At 46.8% G+C, this 22,794-nt stretch overlaps 3 protein-coding genes across 7 annotated transcripts; 1 reads left to right on the top strand and 2 right to left on the bottom strand.

The window, feature by feature from the left end:
* Positions 1 to 364: 364 nt before the first annotated feature.
* LOC5666810 (transcription factor SPT20 homolog) lies at positions 365 to 3,143 on the top strand. The gene is made up of 2 exons (XM_061652270.1): positions 365 to 1,332; positions 1,417 to 3,143. The coding sequence occupies exons 1-2, from the start codon at positions 1,036 to 1,038 to the stop codon at positions 2,860 to 2,862; spliced, it is 1,743 nt and encodes a 580-aa protein (XP_061508254.1). The 5' UTR covers positions 365 to 1,035; the 3' UTR covers positions 2,863 to 3,143.
* On the bottom strand, positions 2,939 to 5,945 carry LOC1270521 (syntaxin-4). Its single transcript, XM_309226.6, has 6 exons — positions 5,108 to 5,945; positions 4,670 to 4,768; positions 4,487 to 4,583; positions 4,118 to 4,369; positions 3,964 to 4,037; positions 2,939 to 3,854 (listed from the first exon to the last, which is right to left on the bottom strand). The coding sequence occupies exons 1-6, from the start codon at positions 5,138 to 5,140 to the stop codon at positions 3,534 to 3,536; spliced, it is 876 nt and encodes a 291-aa protein (XP_309226.4). The 5' UTR covers positions 5,141 to 5,945; the 3' UTR covers positions 2,939 to 3,533.
* Positions 5,946 to 6,659: 714 nt separating this feature from the next.
* Positions 6,660 to 14,826, bottom strand: LOC1270520 (protein cramped). Of its 5 annotated transcripts, none has more exons than XM_061652264.1 (5): positions 14,742 to 14,826; positions 10,520 to 13,575; positions 10,259 to 10,366; positions 9,431 to 10,162; positions 6,660 to 9,248 (listed from the first exon to the last, which is right to left on the bottom strand). In XM_061652264.1, exons 2-5 carry the CDS (start codon positions 13,223 to 13,225, stop codon positions 9,153 to 9,155), a joined length of 3,642 nt encoding a protein of 1,213 aa, XP_061508248.1. In that variant the 5' UTR covers positions 13,226 to 13,575; positions 14,742 to 14,826; the 3' UTR covers positions 6,660 to 9,152. The 5 variants fall into 5 exon arrangements, with proteins under 5 accessions (XP_061508248.1, XP_061508227.1, XP_061508245.1 ...); XM_061652243.1 differs by lacking the exon at positions 14,742 to 14,826 and adding an exon at positions 14,298 to 14,730; XM_061652261.1 differs by lacking the exon at positions 14,742 to 14,826 and adding an exon at positions 14,153 to 14,543.
* Positions 14,827 to 22,794: the final 7,968 nt, after the last annotated feature.

Genomic DNA, 22,794 nt, shown 5'->3' with positions numbered 1-22,794 from the left:
TTATTCTAGAATTCTTTGTGTTTTCGACATTTTTGATGATAAAAATTAAGAAATCATTATTTTTGTTCAATTTTTACATTAATTCCTCATTATCTACGAGTCGCATGGACAATTTACTTGAGATTAGAACTCATGCTAGCATGATTTTAAATTTCGTGCATAAACAAATCATCAAATCTTTTGTTAATATATTACGTTTTTTCGATAAAATCAATAGACACACTAAAATGCACATAATAACAAAGAAATCTGTTATATTTGCTAAGCTTTGTGTTCGGAAACCAATGGTCAACGGTTCTAAAATGACGTAAAGTCCCTCAACTATGGCGACCCCTCAAAGGCCCTAATCCACCACCTGATATTTTTAATCCACCTTGAGCGGGGTAATGAAATTTGTATGCAGAGAGTGACAGATGTCCCCCACAATGTCGTCCAGCAAAAGCGATAAAAATCAACCTTCTAAATACATTATCCTTGGGCATGTTGCCATTTTGAGATTCAGTTTGACAACAGCCGTCGATATTTGCTTACAGGCAGCAGTTGCAATATAACGTGTAAAATGCCGATTTATGGAGTGTGGATGCAAAATACATTTTTTTAATGCTAAACAAATGTTTATCAAACGAAAACAATTCATTTATCATATCCAAATACCAGCAACATTCGTCGCATTTGACAACTGCCGTCGATCCTGGTTTTGTGCTTTTTTCTAAAGCCTCGATGCCCAATTGTTCTACATGACGACACCTCCTTTCTACCCACTTTGGTTCCGACACAGTCATTGGCCCGCACCCGAGCACCGGGCATTGTAAGGCAAAAAACAGCAGCGAGAACGATTTGAATCGCGCTAAAGCTGCATCGGTTAACTCACTCCGATTGCAAAGTGCTTCTAAATGCCCAGTTAAAGCAGTGCTAGAGATCGTTCGCATTGTTTTGGCTACGGGCCGGAAAAGACGGAACATTAACTGTTATTAACAATAACATAAACAATATTAACTGTTACCTACCCCCCTGGCTCGAGAAGTTGCGGCTAGTATGTTGGAGGGCTGGTACTGCCGCACGATGAACGAGGAAGCACAGCAACGGAACCCGCTCATGTCGATGCTCAACGAGGAACCGCAGCCACCGAACCCGCTGATGTCGATGCTGAGCGAGGAATCAGCGGCGCCGCGGGGCAGCCCGCTTCCCACGCTGATTACCGAATCGGCCTCGGCTGTGGACGTGAGCAGCGGCGGCGAGGACGAGAGCGACGACGAGGAGTCAGTCACGTTCGTCACCGACTTCCGGACGATGTACAGCGACCTGAAGAAGAAAGTGAAGATACTGATACAGGTAAGCGGAAGGCACATGGCGCTTCTCGAGACACGGGAACTAATCGAATGTGCTACCTTCCCCCATCTTCACCGCTGTCCGTAGGAGAATGTTTTCTTTCAGAACAACCTGAGAGCCAACCAGAAGCGGCTGCTGAAGATTACGCGCGATCGGTCCTTCCTGCTCGACCGGCTGGCGGAGTACGAACGGGAGGTGCTGTCATCGTCCGACAGCGACGAAACGGTCGAGTCGGAAGACTCGGCCCGGGTCGAGGTACAACCCAAGCGGCGCAAGGTCGAACCGTCCACTTCGCAAAGTACGTCCACGCAAATGAAACCACCGGTCACTACCGCGCGTCGCGGCAAAAAGATTACCAAAAAGCAACAGCAGCAACAGCAACAGCAGCAGCAACAACAACAACAACAACAGCAGCAGCAGCAGCAGCAGCAGCAGCAGCAGCAGCAGCAGCAGCAACATCAGCAGCAATTACAACAACAGCTGGCACTGCAGCAACAGCAGCTACAACAGCAGCAGCAGCAGCAGCTGATGCAGTTGTCACATCAGTTGTCCCTTCCGCAACCGCTGCAACAGCAACAGCTGCTTCAGCAATCACAACAGCTCGCCCAAAGTTCGCAGGATGTGCTAGACCAGCTAACCCCAGAAGATCGGCTGCTGTTGCACATGCAGCAGGACAAGCTCATGGATCTGATCAAACAGATACCACAGTCGCAGCAGCTGCTGCAGGCAGCCCAGCAGCAGCAGCCGTTGCAACAATCTCAACCGCTAATGCAGACCCAACGCCAGCAGTTGATGCAACCGCCGCAGCAGCTATTGCAAACGACACAGCAGCAGCAGGTGCAAGTGCAAGGGCTAATGCCAACCCAACAACAGCTGCTGCAATCACAGCAGCAGCAGATCCTTCAGCAACAGCAACAATTACAGCTGATGCAACAGCAACAACCACTATTACAACAGCCGCAGCCACAGCTGCAGCAGCAACAAGGACAGCAACAGCAGCATCAACAGCAACAAGGACAACAACAGCAGCAGCAACAGCAGCAGGGGCAACAACAGCAGCAAGGACAGCAGCAGTACAATTACAGCCCGATCCAACAGTACATCGACAGCCCGCTGGAACAGATCCGGCAGCAGCAGATCGACCAGCTCGAGCTGCAGCAACTCTCCCAGCACATCCTTTTCCAGTCGCCCTCGTTCGTGCAGCAGCCGGCGACGAGCAGCGCGTACCAGTTCCCGCTGTCCATGATGTCCCAGGTGCCGACCGAACTGTTGGCCACCTCCACCTCCAACTCGGACCTGGACGTGTCGGTTGACGAGGTAGCGATGGAGATCACCAAGGAGGAGCTCGAGCGGCATCTGCAGTCGCGCCAGATCGTGCCGCAGGTCATACCGGAGGGTGAGCTGCCGATCGAAATGTTCAACAATAACCCGTCCTCCTCGTCGTCGGTCGAAGCAACCGACCAGCTGAAGGACGCGGCCGGCAATCTTGTGACCGATGTATCGCTGGCCGATTTAAACCTGATGAACGTTTAGTCGCGGAAGATCGCGCAAAGCTGACTGGTCGAGCGATTCGGGTGCATAAGGACCATAAGCGTATTAGCGACGCACGTTTTACGATACGGTACTCAAAAGTGTGTATAGTTTATTTTTGATTCCAACTTTACGAAAAAATGAGGATTGCAGGACTGATTGTTCTGTTTTTTTTTTTTTTTTTTTTTTTTTTTTGTATTTTTTATGAAGCATCTAAAGATCAATGTAATTTTGGGGAGTTTTTTATGTTGAAATAGAAGATGATGTACAGTAGGAAAAATGAATCAAATAGTTCATTCATTGTAACATTAAAGTACGACTGTTAAAACGAGATGCGCTCGTTTTTTTTTCTTTTTTGAATTCATCTGTACCACCTTAATGCAGAACATCCCCTCGGCGGAGAATTCCCTATCGGAGAAGTAAAGCAGAACACACACGTTAAATTCGTGCTACGTTCAACCACAGCAAGTCAAAATGGAATCAGTTCGTCACGTTCGTTTGGCGTTTGCGATGTGCTTTTGGAAAACTCTGGGTTTGTCTACGTGACTGTGTCCCACTGTGAATAAATTCTGTCTCACAAAAGCTGTGGAGATGAAAAGAAGACTAAACCAATGCCATCGGGCAAGATACTATAGAAGTAGACATGTAAATAAGGCAGACGGGCGGGTTTTGGGCTAGAAAACGATGACCAAAAACAGCAACACCGCGAGAGCGGTACTAACCCAGATCAGCAGACAGGTGCGCTTTTTGAGCGCCTTAATCTTATACTCGCGCGCCTTCTGCAGCTGGTGCGCACCGTGATCGGTGTTGAGCGTGGCCTGCTGCGCGTGGTACTCGATCACCTGCACCAGGCTGCCTTGCTCCATCACCAGGCTCGAGATACGCACGAACATGTCCCGCACCTCCACTAGGGACTTCTCGAGCGCTTCCAGCTGGCTGTGGCGGGTCATGATGTCGCGCAGCTTTTGCCGCTCCCGTTCCGTTTCCTCCAGCAGCTGGATGCAGTGGTTGAGAAAAGAGATAGCAAAAAATCGAATGCTTTACCGGATACTGCTAGTAATTGAATAGGGATACTCTAATGGACATGCTAGGTCTGCTGCTTACATTGCCTACGAACGGCGACATCTGATTGCCGGTGAGTTGCTCCAGCGCCTCATCGTCCGTGATGTTGTAGCTCACTACAATAACACAGTTGGAATTGCCCGTCGGTCAATGAAGGTTGATAGCTCCACTCCCTCTGTTGCAAACGAATGCTTACTTGCTTTTGCTTCCAGCTTCATCAGAGCCATGATGCGCTGCTCGTAGTACGCCACGAACTCCTCGTGCTCCCGGTACGCGCTGAGATAGTCGTCCCGTATCACCAGGAACTGTGTGTTCTTGATGCGAAACAGCACCCCGGTTCGGATGCAGTCCTCTCCGAGATCAGACTCGAGCTGTCGGATCGTGGTGTAAATTCGCTGGCAGAGCTGATTGTTTTCCTTCAGTCTTTCCTCCACCTGATCCCGGATGGCTGTACGTGCGCGGGTTGGAAGTAGCAAAGAAACCCCCGAAAAAATAGTTGAGAATTGGGACAATTTTTAGTCTTTTGTGAAGCATGGCTCTGAAGCCACGTTTCAATCACTATTACGTTTGTCGTTGTAGTGGAACTTGGAGGACCCGATCTGTTGCCGCATTTTTGTAATGTTGCCTCGTATCGTCTGTATCCAGGCAGTGAGCTGTGCAAACTGTGTGTGACAGCAATTAGTTCACAAGATTAGTAACTTTCTTCTTCCATCGTCGCCGTTGGGATGGTGCTATGCGTAAGGCCTACCTTTTCCAGATTTTCAAAAATTTCCTCCTGTGACCTGGTGAGCGGCATGGCCACCTCGGACGCCCAATCCTGCGGCCCTTGATTCGCGTACTTACTTTTCTGCGGTGTTAAAATGAAACAACAGAGAACAACCCAAGGCCCACCCGCAAATTAGCTGATTGAACTGTGTATATCTGGAGTGCACAAAACGTCGTTCGAAGCATTCGCGATTCAATTGTCGGTAAACTAGATGGCGGGGAAAAAAACAAACAAAAAACAAACTAAACCGCACCGTCGCGAACCACACAGGGACCGATGGACACTAATTGGCACTAATTGAGAAACGTTTCAACAGTAACGAGGAGTGGGAGCATGCATCCGGTGAGTAGAACGGTGGACACGAACCGGTTCGCAAAACTGCAGGCGCTCCCACTGCTCTCGCTTTTTCTTTGCACTTACGCCTTTCAACTCGGCCAGGCGGTCCTTCACCATCGTGGACCTTGTATCGCTCGATTAGCGCGTCGGGGTGAACGGATACTGAAGAAGCGTGCGTTGCAGGACGATGCGCCGTTACGCCGCCGCTCAGGAGCATTTGATTGCAACGCAGAGTCTATTCGCTCGACAGTGGAAGAGTTTTGGAAAAGTTTGATTGATGATGCGGTGTGAAGCGTTGATTCATAGGGCACTGCGCGAACCGTGGTACACCGTTGTGATCGGGACCTTCATCTCCCTCTCTCCCCTGCCCCAGGGCGAGAAACGCTGCACGAGCCGACCGTACCGAGATCCACACCGAGACGAACCACCGTTAGCACTAAGCCGCTAATAGCGGAGCAGAAATCGAGACCGGCGACCACACAGACCAACACACGCACCACACCAGTCCGTGGCACCGTGTATGCGCGACGTACGTGAAGGGTCGCGCATTCGCGCACACACGCAAGCCCCACGCACATGCTTGCGCTCTTTGCGCTACATGTGTCTCGTGCTCGCGCGCGCCGTCCTATATGTGTCGCTATACGGTGCGACCGCCCCCCTGGACACTCTTCCTCGCTTCCAGCCATTTTTTTTTAATGGTTTGCGGATCGTGGTATTAGTTTTTTTTTTTTGAGAACGATAGTGCAGCGAGACACACATATCGATAGGAAAGATAGCGGCGATAAGATAGTACGCGTTACGCGGCGCAACCATCACCAACACACATACTGTCGTTAACGTGCCTCGAGGGTGTGAGTGTTTTTTTTTTTGTAGTTCATTTCCCCGAATTTACGAAGGAGGGAAAAAAACTTCACACAGCATTCCCAACTGGAAAAAAAAATTACACAAAAAACATTTGCTAAATATGCTTATAAATGCTTTTTAAAAACCCCAATTTCCTTCTTCGTCTTTTATAGTGACCATTCGCCATGCACCATTACCAGCCCAACCCAACTCACTAGTGTTGGGTTTCTTGAATCTTTCATTCAGTTTCATTCATATGAATCTTCAGTGAATTAGAATTTAGACCGACCCTTCAAAGATTCATGAATCTACCAGGATTCACCAATCTCGAAAGATTCATTAATCTCCAATGACTCACGAATCTCGAAAGATAAATGAATCTTCAAAGATTAAATTCATTAAAATTCATATCTTTCCAGGGATTCATGAGATGTATAAGCGAAAGGCCATGGGAGTGACAAAATGCTGACAAATTTTTCAAAATGTGAGCAAGAAGTGTCGAAAGCCTGTATAGGCTGGCATGACTACGTAGGTTGCTACGCTAAGAAGAAAAATAATGAGAAGGTTAAGGTTTATGAATCTTTGGAGATTTACGATTCGTTCATTCTTTTAAGTTTTACTAATCTTTGGAGATTCATGAATGTTTAGAAATTAATGAATCTTTGCAGCCGAGATTCAGATTTAGTGAATCATTTCAAGGATTCATTGAGATTCACAAATCTGAATCGGATTCACCCAACACTACTACAACTCACCAGCCAAACAGATTGGTTGCATCAGAGGATGGAATGGATTATTTTTTTAAAGTTGTATTTATTCGGTTCACATTAAATGGATCTTTCTGTACATCTTTGCCATCTCGTTCCGGGTATATTACCCTTCCTATATCGTGATAAAACAAATAAATCCGTCCTTATTCCTCATATCTAATCGTCAAAACAGAAGGAAAAAGAATCCTCTACCAAGGTCAATAATTTACCGTGCTGTACACACAGTCTCCCAATGAAGAAAACTCAAGACAGAAGCTTTAACACGTTGAACGACATGCTCCCCGGATTCCTCTGTGATAGCAACATTTTCCGTGAGCATAGCGATCGATAGCAATATCACACAACTAGAGAAACTTATCAGCTTATGAGTGAAGCGTAAAATTGACTCATTTTAAGCTCAGATGCTCATGATGACACGTATAAACACAATTATGACCTAAACGGTTTGGTTTTCCACTTCTAAGATTTTATAGACACAGAGACAACATGATACATGTTCCGATTCATGCATTAACCCTTGGTTCATAAGTCAATACTAATACCAGTCTGAATTAGCTTTTTCTCCTTCTTCAAATGAAATATACTTGCAAACAATGTTATAAATTGTACTTGCAAAGCAGTGAGGGAGCCGCAGTCAACGTGTTAAATAAATTATCTTCTTAAGAAAAAAAAGAAGGGACAAACCCTTTCCTCTATCGCTGTGTGCTGAACTACTGGACGTCCGGCGAAATAAAGCGAACAAGACAAAACGGTAACAAGGTGTGTGCTGCAGCTGTTGCCATTCTGTTGCATTCTGTTCAATATACAACAACGTAGATAACATGGCTTAATGTTTGAGGGGTTTTCGTCCAATGTAGATAGCTAACAAATAACTGCCTTCCGCTGTTGTACACGACTGCCCGTGTTGCCTACTTATGTGTGTGACGCCCCGTTATTCCGTTAAAGCTTATTAAATCTATTGCTTTACACACTCCTGATATAATTAGGTCATCTCAGTTTCGAAATGTCCCACGTTTGTTTGTTTGTTTTGTTAATTGGTAATACTTTTGTATAGCTTTCAGGTGGGGGACACAATTCCTCCCCGCACCACCGCTTCAAGAAGATATCATTGGTATTAAATTCGTTACTGTGTATTAAGCAATCGTGTAACTACGTATATAGTGCGATTTCTCTGTCCTGTGTCCTGATCTACAGGTCGTCTCTTTCACCCAACGTTATTTCCGAAAAATAGGGGAAAAAACAAACCAAAAAATGTAACAAAAAAAAAAAACATGATGGCTAAATAATGCAAGAATTCGTGACTGCGCTGGGTAATCCTTTAGCTACACAAAAGTCCTACTCCCTATCCTAATTCGTGATATACAAGTTCCTCTCTTCTAGCCGAAACGTATTGGAAAAAAAACTTTTAAACAACAAGATAATAACACTATCAAGCAAATTAAGGTTATACATACGATACTACAGAACTTAATTTGTTTCTAACGTTATGGTCGTAATTCTACAACTAATTATCGTGCTAAACAGTTTTTTTGTTGACTTAATGTCTCTTAATAACTACGATCTTGATTTTGCTTTCCTTCAATGGTTCAAATAGTACGGTGACAACATAAAGCTTGGTACGAAATATAAAAACATATACGGTGGCGGCCACCTAAAGTCGGACACCTCATATTTTCACCTTTTATCTGACTTGTGCCGCAAAGTTTTCACAATTCACCTGGACCACTTATCCGAAAATTTTCTTCACACGTCATTTACGACATTCTTGAGCTATGCACATGCAAAAACTCAGACCAATATATTTTAAAATCTCGTAACACTATTCACAAATGTGATAAAAGGTATGAAATGTATGTGGTCCACTGAAAACCGGACAGTCTTCATTTAATAGCAAAATGACCACGTGGCATGCCAATATTGACCACCATATTGGTCTTAAACCATTTGATATCAGGTATTAAAGGTCCATCAACTAGTTTGGGCGGTGGTCTATAGAACTGTCCATGGTGCCGCAAAGTCATATAAAAGGTGAAAATTGAGGTGTTCGACTTTAGGTGACCTTCACTGTAGCTTATAGCGCAACAACCCTAGGATCCTTCGGCCTTCCAACCAGTGTGTTAAATAAGCAAAATTAAACACACAATACTATCTGAAAATTGTAGAGTAAATGAGACATAAAGCTTTCAGGATAGACCAAAATAAAATAAAAAAAAAACAAAAACAGGCAATTGTTGGCTGCGTTTTTGGCCCAAAACTTTGTCGATGTCGCTGGTGAAGCCTCCACGCTGCTACTCTGATTTCAAAACGCCTCCTCGTGCCGGCATGTTTACGTTAAATCAGGCCTTTTCATGTAGGATGTATAGGGGCAGCTTTTCGTTTTGTTCGTTTTCTGCATTTTCGCACACCCGCGCAGGTCACTGCATCACTGCACGGTGAGATTCACGGCTGAGTGGGAGGAATAGATGCTTGATGGGCGATACGCGCACACGATGTACTGCCACCCTCCGCCCCCTAGACTAGGGATGGTGCTGCTCGGTGCGAAACTTTTCCGCAATATCCTGAAAGCGTGCGATGTAGTCGACGGTACTTTCGCTCATCATAGTCATGTCCACCTGGGAGAGCGATATAGAGAGAGGGAGCGAGAGAGAGAGAGAGAGAGAGAGAGAGAGAGAGAGAGAGAGAGAGAGAAGAGAGGGAGAGAGAGAGAGAGAGAGAGAGAGAGAGACGGAGCATGAGAGGTCTGTAATTCAAGTGCTGCTCACAAACCCGCACACGTGACGAGTTGAAAACTTACATCCGGATCGATTGGTGGACGAACCGGTGATGGGAAGGGTTCGAGACCGGTGAATATCCCAGACAGCGACAGTTCACTCAGGTTCGCCGCGACCATTTTCTCGTCAATGACCGCCTCCGGGGCCAGGGCCTCTCCGGATGGGGTAGCACCACTGCCCGACGGCACGAGATCGGGAAACAGATTCGCCATCATCGAGCAGGAGGTGGAGGGTAGGGAGAGGTCGAACAGACTGAGGCTTAGGTCGGGCGGCAACACTTCGCCGGTCAGCTTTTTGACCGGGGTGTTTAGTTCGCCGTCTGGTGGGACGGTGCTGCTACAATTCCTGCCTGGGGTTGGCGTGATGGAAGACGTTGGATGCGTGTAGCTAGTGAGGTCGTTCGGTAGCGTCAGCTCGTCGAAGGTGACGACGTTGGTGCGCTCCGGCGCAGGCTGCTGCGACAGCTTCCCGCATTGCTGGTGCTGCTCTTGTTGTTTCAACGGTTCAGCTGGAATGCTGCTTTCGACTCCGTCTGCGTCAACCGGTACTATCGGGGCAGCCGGAACTACCGAGGCTGTATGTGAGGTCGCTGCCTGCGAACTACCCGGCGAAGCAGCCGCCGACGAAGATGAGGATGCTGAGGTAACTGTTGCGGAGGGTGTCACTCGCACCATGTTCGGTAGCAGTGGGTGAAGCGTTTGGCGGTTGACGCGCGAACGCCACCAGCGCGACTGCTTGTAGCGGGGTGGAACGTGCTGCAATCGAGGGGAAAAACGGGGGAAAAAACGGTCAGATGCTGACGGAGCAGCACAAGGCGGAAGCCGGTCGATGCGAAACTACACAGTACTTACAAGATCCGGCACAAGATGGTTGATGGGGTTGCGTACGGGCAGCATCGGATGCTTGAACTGTAGACAGTCGTCCTGCGTCGATATGATGCCGCCGTCGCCTTCCGCTCGCTGCAATTGGTAAGTGATATTGAAATTTTAATTAATCGCTCTCAAAAGTCCAAACAGTGCAGGCTGCTCGTGGCGAGTTTGTCGCAACGAGCGTTGCGCCGCTCCAGTGGCAACTTGCAGCGCACGATTGCGAACACGCGAGCCGTTACGTACCTTTGGTTTACGCTCTGCTGCACCGTTGGCGGTGCGCTTCTTTGTGTCCTTGTTTGCCAGGCTGGCCAGAAAGAGCAGGTGCTTCAGCCGCTGGCTGATCGTGTCGACCGGGCAGCCTCGCGTTTCCTTCACCTCTTCCTTTACACTTACCGTCGCCTCTTGCAGCTCCTCGTCCACGGCGCTCGGTGGGAGCTCAAGGTCTCGGCCTTCCTGGTCCGCTAGTGCGCACGTGGGCTTACTGTCATCCACCAGCTCCCTCGGCGAGTCGCGCTCTTCGACCGACGACAAGCCCTGCGATGCCAGACACTCCTTCATCTCCGGCCCCAGCACCACCGGAGCAGCCCGCTGGACCGTCTCCTCCCGCACCCAGTCGTACTCGAGCTCGACCTTCATCTCCGCCCCGAACATGATGTAGAGATCGCCGACCGTCAAATCACCCACGCTCCCGAGCGTCCACCCGTCCCGTATCCGCTGCATCTGTTCCTCCGACACGAGCGGCCGGAACTGGTTTGCCGACGGCAGGGTGGCGGCGTTCGGCTTGCCCATCTCGCCCTTCCGCCGATGGTACTTTTTCTTCTTTTTCAGCGTCACAGTAGTGGTGGTGGTTGCGGTCGTGGTGGTGGTGGCGGTGACGGTCACAGTCGTAACACACGTCTGCCCGCTGCTGCTCCCCATCTCGGTACCGCCGGCCCCGCTACCCTCACCCACCGAGATCTTTACCGGTTCCTCGCCAGCCGAGCTTTCCGCCGTGTCTTGGTGGTAGCGGGCGCCCGGTAGCAGCTCCCCGTCCAGCAGCGCGAACCCATCGCTCGAGTTGTCGCTCTGTCGCCCGGCCCCGAGCAGCACGTCACAGTCGGCCGTCCGGGACGGCCCGCAGTGTTCTCCATCGTACCCGAGGAAATCCTTCATTTCGGTCGACTCGTTCGAAGCGTTCGGTGACTTGAAGTGCTCCGCAAACGCCGGCCCGTCCTGCGGCAGCAGCTCCAGCCCGTACGGTGGCTTCTCGTCGCCCGGCTCCTTCCCGCCGTCATCGTACTTGAGCTTTTTGCTCTCGTTGCCCACCTTCTCCGAGCTGCTGTCCGTGCGCTGGCGCCGTCCAGTGGCCGGCAGCCGCTCCTTGCACCCGCCCGCGAGCTTCTCCCCGGTGCAGAGTGTCTCGCCCGGCACCGCGACGCCGATCCGCTGCTCGTACGAGTTGAGACAGATGCTGGTGTTGCTCTGGAAGTCGGTCAAGCTGATCATCGGCCGATGGATCACGACGTTCTGGGCGGGCACGAAGCGTAACAGCGGTGCGCCGGCCGCACCAATCTCCACCTGCGAGAACAGCTGTATCTCGTGCTGCAACCGCTGACGCATTATCTTGGACGACACCGTGCCGGACAGCCGCTTCATCTCGTCGAGCCGATCGACCAGCCGGACGTCCTGGGCGCGCCACTTCTGCTGAAACAGCTGCAGCAACGCGGACAGCCGCTTCTGGATCGTGACGGTGATGCGCACGCGAGGATTCTGCGCGAGTGACTGCACCCGGCCCCACGCCTCCATCGACGAGGGCTTCAGCAGTACGTCCACCTTCGCCGGCAGCTTGATCTCCTCCTGCCACTCCTCTAGCTGGTTCAGCTTGCGCAGCGCCCGACAGGGCGGCGTCTTGATGCGTATGTTCTTTCCCTTCTCGCGCACCGTCGTGAAGCCTTTGTACACCAGATCCTTCAGCTTGTGGAAGTACTTCTTGTTCTGGAACGGCACCTTCCGCCGCATCTCGCCGTAGTTGATCAGCGCGTACAGCTCCTGCACCTCCTTCCGCACCTCGTCCGAGAAGTGGACGTACTTCATCACCTTCTGGTTGAACTGGTAGTACAGGTTGCGGACGTCCTTCGACTTGAACACCTGCTGCTCGCCATTATCCTTCCGGCGCTTCTTCGTGTTCAGATAGTTCAGGATCGCCTCGAAGTCCTTCCCGTACTCGTTCAGCGCCTCGAAGAACAGGTTCTTGTCGTGGTTGCTCCACACGACGCGCATCTGCTTCGGCTGGCTGGGTGTTTTCGAGAGCGTCGAGGTGAGCGGCTTGGCCGGGTCTTTCCGCTCGGCGAGCGGCGGCGTGCTGCTGCGTATCGAGTCCATGCGCATCTTGTACTTGACGCGGGCGCTCGTGCGCAGCGTCTGCCCGTTCTCCGGATCGCCCGACGGGTAGAAGGTGGTGACCGAGCCTAGCAGCTCCTCGGCGACGGGCAGCGCAAAGCAGCAGACTCGTGCATCCCCGTGCTGCTTGCGGCCGATCGGCCCTTTCGCCTGCTTCGCGGGCGGACCGACGCCGGTGTCCGACGCCCCGAGGTCGTGGGCGGGCGGCGTGTAGCTCCGCTCGTACTGCTGGTCATCCGGTGATTTCGGCAGCTCGTACGCGATCGCCTTGTCGGGCAGTAAGCAGGTAACCGCCACCACATCGTCCACCGGTACCCGATACCCGTTGATGGTGCTGGCTGGAGCGACGCTCGTGTTGATGCTGGCATTGGCATTGGTGTGGTTAGTGCTGCTGCTCCTGGGGGACGTGCCCGGGGAGGAGAAATGTAGGGAGACATGGGCAGCCAGCGAATCGGCGGCCTCGTTCAGCTCGACCGTGTCAAGCTCCTGCACGGTGGCGGGCGCGGTAAAGCGCAGCTCCTGGAAGTTGCTTATATCCGCAAAGCAGTTGCTGCTCCCGGATGCGTACATGCTTTGGCGCGCGAACAGCAGTACAGGCGCGCGTGCGTGTCATTGAGTGTCAGCGTCCAGCAGAGATGGCCGCAACGGGCGCCCTTGGCCACGATACCGTCGATCTGCCACGGCACCGGTGAAGCATTCTCTTTCGCTGCTCCAATCGATACACATCGAACCGTACCGCGCCGAGATGCTTTGCTCCAGAGCGGGATGATATCCGCTTTACATTGGTTCCCGGTCCCGGTGCGCCACTGCTCGTTGACGGGCGCTGGTCCAGCGGCCACCTGTTCCGATGCACACAGTTCTGGTTCGATTTCAGCTAAAATGCCCACACCAGCACGGTCCAGCCTCCAGATGGTACAGATCTACAAAAAGAAGAGAGGAAAAAAAACTATTAAATATTGGCCCAACACTTCCGAGGTCGTTTTATTCTAGCTTATTGGAGGAGCGTTAATGCTGTTTGATTATAACGTCAGCCAGTGTAACATAATGTTAGGCTGCATCCGCCCCTTGTGCCACTTTGTTGATGAGTGATGTAACGAAATATCGTAGAAGGATTGCTGCTACGCGTCTATCCTACGTTGATCGAGGTAATATGCGGAATTGGCAGCAGGGAAATTGCGCCACTAATGGCACGGAAGGAACAGAGAGTCTGTCCGCACGTTCATGTCTCCTGATGCGGATGGAAATATTTGATTGACGATCCGATTGGGAGGGGGTTGACGATCGGTATTTTGGGACATTTTTTTATATTTCAAATGTTTCGTTGATAGTGTGCTGGGAACAGGGCGTTTTGCGCCAACAGTCGGGGGGAAAACACACACATACACCACACACACACGCACACACAGCTCCGTGCTCCATTTTCGCTGGCCCCACTAGGACACCAAAAACTAAAATAAAAAAGCCTCTTCGATCTCCCTAGGAACTGAATACTCTTACATACACGCAGCTTATCACGCCGTAACCAACAATACTTATGATTTTGCACTGCGATTTCCCACCGAAAAATGGCGGAGTGTGTTCGCTTCGGTGATTCACTTTCGTCGCTGCTTGTGCTGTTGGAAGCAAGGGAACTTATTTTTACCAGCTGCGTGTAACGAATCCGTCCGGATGGACTTTATTTTGCTTGCAAGCGCGACCGGAGGGTACCCCTATTTTCCCACCGTCTTCCTCCACTGCCTTTCCAGCACTAGACGAAAACAACAACAAAAATGTGTCGCATCGACTAGCCAAATATTGATACAAAATAAACTTCGCGTTCAGCCTGCGCCAGTGTTGTCGCTGTGTTTCGGGGGGAAAACACTTTTGCCCTGCAAACTTCACAACAGGGCTGAACCTTTCGTGTGCCTGCTCGGTGTTGTCAAAAAAACGGGAAACGTCATAATAAACAGCTTTTTTCGGTGTGCTACTGCGAGGAAAATGCAACGAGTGCTTGCGAAATGCGACGGAAGGCGCAATCGCTGGCATGATTTGAATAAAATAGAATTAAAGGACAACATAAAACGTGATACAAAGATAATATGTGTACAAAGAAGGAGTGGAACAAAGGAATGCGTTGGCCGCCAATTCAAAACAAACAAAAAAGCCAAAGTGTTGAATAGAGAGTAAAATAACATTTCAACCAGATTGTAAGGCTGGAAATAGACGAATCGAGATCGTCGCGGTATCGCGAAAATCGCGTATGATCGTCCAAAAAGACATACAGTGAAAACGTCGCGCGCGGCAAAAAGTAGCTCAATTTTGCAAACAGAGCTACTCGTCGCGCGCGACAATTTTGCTTCATCCGAAATAATCAAATTATCTAGTTTTTTTACAAGCCAGATTAATGCCAAACACAAAAAATTAGATTTGAACACATTTTAACCTATTGTTGTGTTGTTTCAAATAAAAAACAAGTTGGTTGACTGAGTCAAATGAGCATACGAAGTTCGACCACCGAGGTGAAACAACGTGTTTTTGGTTTTCAAAGTGACGATTTCAGCGTGTGTGTGTGTGGGATACAGTCGTCCCCCGAGTTACGACCCCCTCGAGTTACGACGATTCGCAGATACGACGATTTTGATTTTGACATTTAGAAGTTGTAATTGAGACGAAATTGATGTATTTTTTTTGAATTTCTTTGCTGATAATCGTTACAAATACATTTCCACAGATTCTGCAACTCCCCGGTCTTGAATATCTATATTGTGTAAACGGCTTTTGGTGGAAACTAATACATTATTGTACATTATTTTAAATAAAATACACGATTTCATAGATTCCGACTCTTCAATTTCAGTTATGAACTTTATATTCACAGATATTCGACATACGACTATTTCGAGTTACGCCTTCCTTTGGGACATTTTTTCGGTCCCAAATACAGTCGTATCTCGGGGGACACCTGTATAGAGTTCCAGTGATACAAGTCGTGATAAGTAAGACAGAGAGAGAGAAAAAAACGTGAACATGGGAGTCCATGACCCAGGAGGGGGCATTCTCCACGGAAACTGTTATGAGTTACTCGAGACTGAACCAAAGAGAAAAATAGGGAAACGAAACAAAATAATATCATTAGATAATGAATGCACAGAAGAAGAAATATTCCTGCTAATGGAAGCAACAACCAAAGACCTAAGCCGAGTCAATCCTTTCCTGATAGCAAAAATACTAGACAATGCGATTAACGGTAAACCGACTCAGGTAAATCGCCTGAAAGACGGTAAACTGTTAATACAGTATCGGACAGAATGATAGGACCCTGGTTTTTTCAACGCAGCATGCACCTGTTGGGACAGGTTTATGTGTGTGTGTGTGTGTGTGTGTGTGTGTGTGTGTGTGTGTGTGTGTGTGTGTGTGTGTGTGTGTGTGTGTGTGTGTGTGTGTGTGTGTGTGTGTGTGTGTGTGTGTGTGTGTGTGTGTGTGTGTGTGTGTGTGTGTGTGTGTGTGTGTGTGTGTGTGTGTGTGTGTGTGTGTGTGTGTGTGTGTGTGTGTGTGTGTGTGTGTGTGTGTGTGTGTGTGTGTATGTGTGTGTGTGTGTGTGTATGTGTGTGTGTGTGTGTGTGTGTGTGTGTGTGTGTGTGTGTGTGTGTGTGTGTGTGTGTGTGTGTGTGTGTGTGTGTGTGTGTGTGTGTGTGTGTGTGTGTGTGTGTGTGTGTGTGTGTGTGTGTGTGTGTGTGTGTGTGTGTGTGTGTGTGTGTGTGTGTGTGTGTGTGTGTGTGTGTGTGTGTGTGTGTGTGTGTGTGTGTGTGTGTGTGTGTGTGTGTGTGTGTGTGTGTGTGTGTGTGTGTGTGTGTGTGTGTGTGTGTGTGTGTGTGTGTGTGTGTGTGTGTGTGTGTGTGTGTGTGTGTGTGTGTGTGTGTGTGTGTGTGTGTGTGTGTGTGTGTGTGTGTGTGTGTGTGTGTGTGTGTGTGTGTGTGTGTGTGTGTGTGTGTGTGTGTGTGTGTGTGTGTGTGTGTGTGTGTGTGTGTGTGTGTGTGTGTGTGTGTGTGTGTGTGGGGGACAGGTTTATGTGTTTATCTATCCACAACAACATTATACACGAAATGGACACTGTATCCAACTAGCTGTTCGGATGGAACGAGTCCATCTATGTACAAGATACAAATGAGACACCACAATTTGCCACGACAATTGTGGAAGAATATATAATTACAAATGCTGAATCTGATCAATCTGATGAGAATGATAAATTTCAAATCTTCAAATAGATTTCACCAGGAGAGCAAACATATATATAAAAAAAAATAAAAAAAATAAAAAAAAGTGATAATAATTAATAGATTATAACCAGAAAAAATCCGAGATAAACGAGACACAATCTGCATAGTAGGGTATCTTTGCCAAGGTGAAAATACTCATTACTGGGCACATATCCCAAGCGCCACAGATTAAGCTTAAACGACTGGAAAATTGAATATCCATAGAAAAAAAATGAAAGCTCCACAGCTTCATTGGTTTGATCAATAGATGGCGTATTACAACTCATCATTATATTGCTATCCTTTTCTTGAAATGTGTTTCGACAAGTTTCTTCTTATTATGACCTATATAGCCTTCTAACTTTCTGAGCAAAAATCAATATAAATGGTCGTGTGGTCAGATACTTGGGTATCAATACCAACGACCATTACTCAAATCTCACTTGCTTCAGTGCTGGTGGTTTCCATTTGAGTTTAGTATTTAAACAATCGTATCGCCGTTCTAGTTCTGGCGATGCATAACTTCAATGCGAAACCATACAACAGTACAGAAGAAATGAGAAAGCTCTCCTCCAAGCGAAGAAGCTCAACTGGTTGGGGTATCCCACCAACAGATAGCGCCATCAGCTTTTTTGCTATTTTTAGAATGCATGAGTCGTTTGCCGTCTGCTAAACGAAGTCTTTCTATATTCCGTTTAGGTAGAGAGCTTGAGTCGTTTAGAAGGCGTTTAGTGGTCGTTTAGTGGATTTGTGGCACTTGGGATTAATTTTTGGATTTTGAGCATCTCCATATCAAAATATCTGGGTTAGATATTATACACATGGAAAGCTTTAAGCATAACAAAAAATGAGAATTTTTGTAGAATAGATAACGCAACAACGCAATAAGTGATTGGATAATAAGAAGCCAATGAGCTAATGATGAATTCGAATACAGGAAAAAGATGAAATATTACACCCTACATGTAAGACAATTGTATTGACAGAAAAAAGGACATATGGCCTAAGCTGCCGGTCCTATTATTTATAGAGGTTGGTGAATAAAACCACCAGTTGCGGACTAGTTTTAAGAGGGCCCAGGAAGCTGGACTCTGAAGCCGAACCGCATATAACCTCGCAAAGCAAGAAGAAGAAGAAGAAGTGGAAGAGTGTGTGTGTGTGTGTGTGTGTGTGTGTGTGTGTGTGTGTGTGTGTGTGTGTGTGTGTGTGTGTGTGTGTGTGTGTGTGTGTGTATGTGTGTGTGTGTGTGTGTGTGTGTGTGTGTGTGTGTGTGTGTGTGTGTGTGTGTGTGTGTGTGTGTGTGTGTGTGTGTGTGTGTGTGTGTGTGTGTGTGTGTGTGTGTGTGTGTGTGTGTGTGTGTGTGTGTGTGTGTGTGTGTGTGTGTGTGTGTGTGTGTGTGTGTGTGTGTGTGTGTGTGTGTGTGTGTGTGTGTGTGTGTGTGTGTGTGTGTGTGTGTGTGTGTGTGTGTGTGTGGGACAGGTTTATGTGTTTATCTATCCACAACAACATTATACACGAAATGGACACTGTATCCAACTAGCTGTTCGGATGGAACGAGTCCATCTATGTACAAGATACAAATGAGACACCACAATTTGCCACGACAATTGTGGAAGAATATATAATTACAAATGCTGAATCTGATCAATCTGATGAGAATGATAAATTTCAAATCTTCAAATAGATTTCACCAGGAGAGCAAACATATATATAAAAAAAATAAAAAAAATAAAAAAAAGTGATAATAATTAATAGATTATAACCAGAAAAAATCCGAGATAAACGAGACACAATCTGCATAGTAGGGTATCTTTGCCAAGGTGAAAATACTCATTACTGGACACATATCCCAAGCGCCACAGATTAAGCTTAAACGACTGGAAAATTGAATATCCATAGAAAAAAAATGAAAGCTCCACAGCTTCATTGGTTTGATCAATAGATGGCGTATTACAACTCATCATTATATTGCTATCCTTTTCTTGAAATGTGTTTCGACAAGTTTCTTCTTATTATGACCTATATAGCCTTCTAACTTTCTGAGCAAAAATCAATATAAATGGTCGTGTGGTCAGATACTTGGGTATCAATACCAACGACCATTACTCAAATCTCACTTGCTTCAGTGCTGGTGGTTTCCATTTGAGTTTAGTATTTAAACAATCGTATCGCCGTTCTAGTTCTGGCGATGCATAACTTCAATGCGAAACCATACAACAGTACAGAAGAAATGAGAAAGCTCTCCTCCAAGCGAAGAAGCTCAACTGGTTGGGGTATCCCACCAACAGATAGCGCCATCAGCTTTTTTGCTATTTTTAGAATGCATGAGTCGTTTGCCGTCTGCTAAACGAAGTCTTTCTATATTCCGTTTAGGTAGAGAGCTTGAGTCGTTTAGAAGGCGTTTAGTGGTCGTTTAGTGGATTTGTGGCACTTGGGATTAATTTTTGGATTTTGAGCATCTCCATATCAAAATATCTGGGTTAGATATTATACACATGGAAAGCTTTAAGCATAACAAAAAATGAGAATTTTTGTAGAATAGATAACGCAACAACGCAATAAGTGATTGGATAATAAGAAGCCAATGAGCTAATGATGAATTCGAATACAGGAAAAAGATGAAATATTACACCCTACATGTAAGACAATTGTATTGACAGAAAAAAGGACATATGGCCTAAGCTGCCGGTCCTATTATTTATAGAGGTTGGTGAATAAAACCACCAGTTGCGGACTAGTTTTAAGAGGGCCCAGGAAGCTGGACTCTGAAGCCGAACCGCATATAACCTCGCAAAGCAAGAAGAAGAAGAAGAAGTGGAAGAGTCAAATGAGCTACTTTGATCTACACCGAGTGAAATTTTGAGCTATTTTTCGTCGCGCCGTTGTCGCTCTATGTATATTTGGACGGTGACTTGAGCTGTCAATTCTGTTATAAGATCTGACAGATAGGCGAGATAATCGCGGTTCGTGTATGGAACCATCCGAGGTCTGGTGACGATTGAATGTGCCAAGAAGAAATATTGTTTATCAATTTGCGAATCAAATTGGTTATTTCACATAGTTTATGCAAAATGAATTACGGTCATTATCCGATATACGCTATCGTACGGGACCGAGTGCAATAGCGTATCTCGAGTTTTTGCGTATAGCGGATTCCTATGGAAAAATGGTTTACACTACCGGTTCGAGGGTTGAAATATATCGCCACAGAGTTTTGCATAAAAGTTTTTTGTTATAAAACATGTATCTTTTGCACAAATTTAATGCAAAATGCATTAAGAACATTAAGGAAATTTGAAAAGAGCATTAAATATTTCAAAAAATAAAAATATTTGCAAAAAAACACATGGAGCTGTCAAATGTAGATGAATCGCGTACTGCGAATTCGCGTACATCGAGTATCGCGTACTGCGGATAATTGCTGTACAAAACTCTTTTCTCTACACGTTTCTTCAAACGAATTCACCAGAAAAAGTGAAAACAATCGGTTCGCACTACCGCGAAAATCTCAGGGATACCGAAGTAGGGCACAGTATCGGACAGAATGATAGGACCCTAGTGTTTTCAACGCAGCATGCACCCGTTGGGACAGGTTTATGTGTGGTTTGTGTGTTTGTGTTTGTGTGTGTGTGCATGTGTGTATATGTGTGTGTACATGTGTGTGTGTATGCATGTTTGAATTTGTATTGGTGTGTGTGTTTGTTTCACAAGTATGTCGTTTTGGATAGATTTGTTAGTAGTTTTTTTGTGTTTTGGGTTAGGTTTTTGATGTAATAAGCATGACCTCCGCCCTCGCGATCACTGTGTTTTTGCCGTTTCGCCGTTCTAGTTCTAGCGATGCACAACTTCAATGCGAAACCATACAACAGTACAGAAGAAATGAGAAAGCTCTCCTCCAAGCGATGAAGTTCCACTGGTTGGGGTATCCCACCAACAGAGAGCGCCACCAGCTTTTTTGCTATTTTTAGAATGCATGAGTCGTTTGCCGTCTGCTAAACGAAGTCTTTCTATATTCCGTTTAGGTAGAGAGCTTGAGTCGTTTAGAAGCCGTTTAGTGGTCGTTTAGTGGCTTTGTGGCACTTGGGGTGAGGGAATGCCGAGTTCATTGCTATTGTGCGCGTGTCCATTTTGCATCGCTGCACATGCACATTCATCAATCAGCACACCGGCGTTTTCGTCCGAGGAACAAGCGCTGCTGTCGATGCAAACTTTAGCTTTTATCCAAGTGCAAACGCACGCTGTTTCACATGATAACACACATTATCAGAATACTTTCAACGCAATATGACATAATGGCAAGCTACGTTTTTCAGACACAAACCCGCGCGCTTGCAAATACACATTGAAAAGCACACTCTCTTTCTACTACACACACTCACACACACACACCCACACACACACACACACACACACACACACACATACACACACACAAACACAAGTAACGTGGTAAAACAAGTGCTCGCTGCGTTGAAAAAACCAGGGTCCTATCTTAATGTCCGATACTGTATCTCTGCGAAACAGCAGGCGCGATCGGAGGCGCAGATGATTTGACAGCCCACCCAAGCTCCCGACCACGCTGGTTTTCGCTGGTCTTTTCGGGAATACAAGACCAGCGAAATACAGATCATTTTCGAGGATAGTGAACACACGTGAAGGATGAACCCATGCAAAAAAGAGCTAAAAATAGAAATGAACATTCGGATTCATTCCCTTCCCTCATATTCCAATTCATGCTCATGCTTCATCCTTGATGCTACCAACCACATCGCTAATTCTACTTCGAATCACTTTGCCAGTTGCGCCACCACATTATTATTCATGATCGTGCTATTTGCTTGTTTTGTTGTATGAAGGGGTACTGATACTAAATGAATTAAAAGAAATAAATAAAACAATAAAAATAATAGATTGACTATTAAACATGCATTTCTAACAATGAGTAAAGGGGCCTGAAGTTACTGGAGCTGCATGTTTTAAAAAGAAATCAAAACTTTAAATCATCGATGAAAACAATAAAACTGGAATTGAACTCATGTCGACCATGGTGCAAACATTACACCATTACCATTTGACCACTACTAGTTCATGAACATGAATCGTCATCTATCAGTTTTAAGCCCTTCAAATATAGCACAATGAACAAAGAGATTTATTTAGTTTATTTAGTTTTATTTTATTAATTGCTCGGCCACGTTGGGTTACAGCAATAGTGCTTACTGACTATAGTATACAATTATTCACGAAGGAGTAGGAAGGAGTTTATGGTACGGAAAAGGAGCGAAGACGGGATCGGTAGACAGGATAGGAGAGGACAGCAGGAAGGGAAGGCGGAAGTGATTACATTAGTAAACGCTGCTACAGCTTGATTTATGTCATCATCAGTAAAGCACCAATCGGTACCGGCTAAAATATGATGAAGCTTTTGGTAGTCCAGTTTCCTAAAATTGAACATACGAGCCGTAGGTATTCGTTGAGAGGATGCAGGGCGAGAGTGCGTAAGGAGCACACTTGTCTCATGAGCAGGATGATGATTGTCTAGCGCGACGAGTGGAACAGGTGAAGCTATGACGGGGGAGCAGCGCTCCAAGAAGGCATAGCATTGGCAGCATTGGCAAATAGAAGGTCCAATTGACTTCCGCGTATATTTTTTATGCCAGATAATTGCGGCAAACCGTTTACCGACATTCCATCAAGCAGAGAAACATTTTCACGAGATACACCAGTAGGAATGAAGTGATTAACGCACGATGCAAACACATCCATATCAAGCTCAGATAGACAGAGAGGCGTAACTCGTCTAGTTTTGTGCGCAATCTTTATACTTTTTGATAGTAGATGTTTAGTTGATCGATCGAAGTGATGAGAGAGTGAGATGCGCCGGGAGTGCTCTCGCTGCAA

The sequence above is a fragment of the Anopheles gambiae genome, chromosome X (genome assembly GCF_943734735.2).
Source record: "Anopheles gambiae chromosome X, idAnoGambNW_F1_1, whole genome shotgun sequence".
In the NCBI taxonomy this organism is placed as follows: Eukaryota; Metazoa; Arthropoda; class Insecta; order Diptera; family Culicidae; genus Anopheles; species Anopheles gambiae.
Note: the sequence above shows the minus strand (reverse complement) of the source record. Positions and strands in the feature narration are given on the sequence as shown.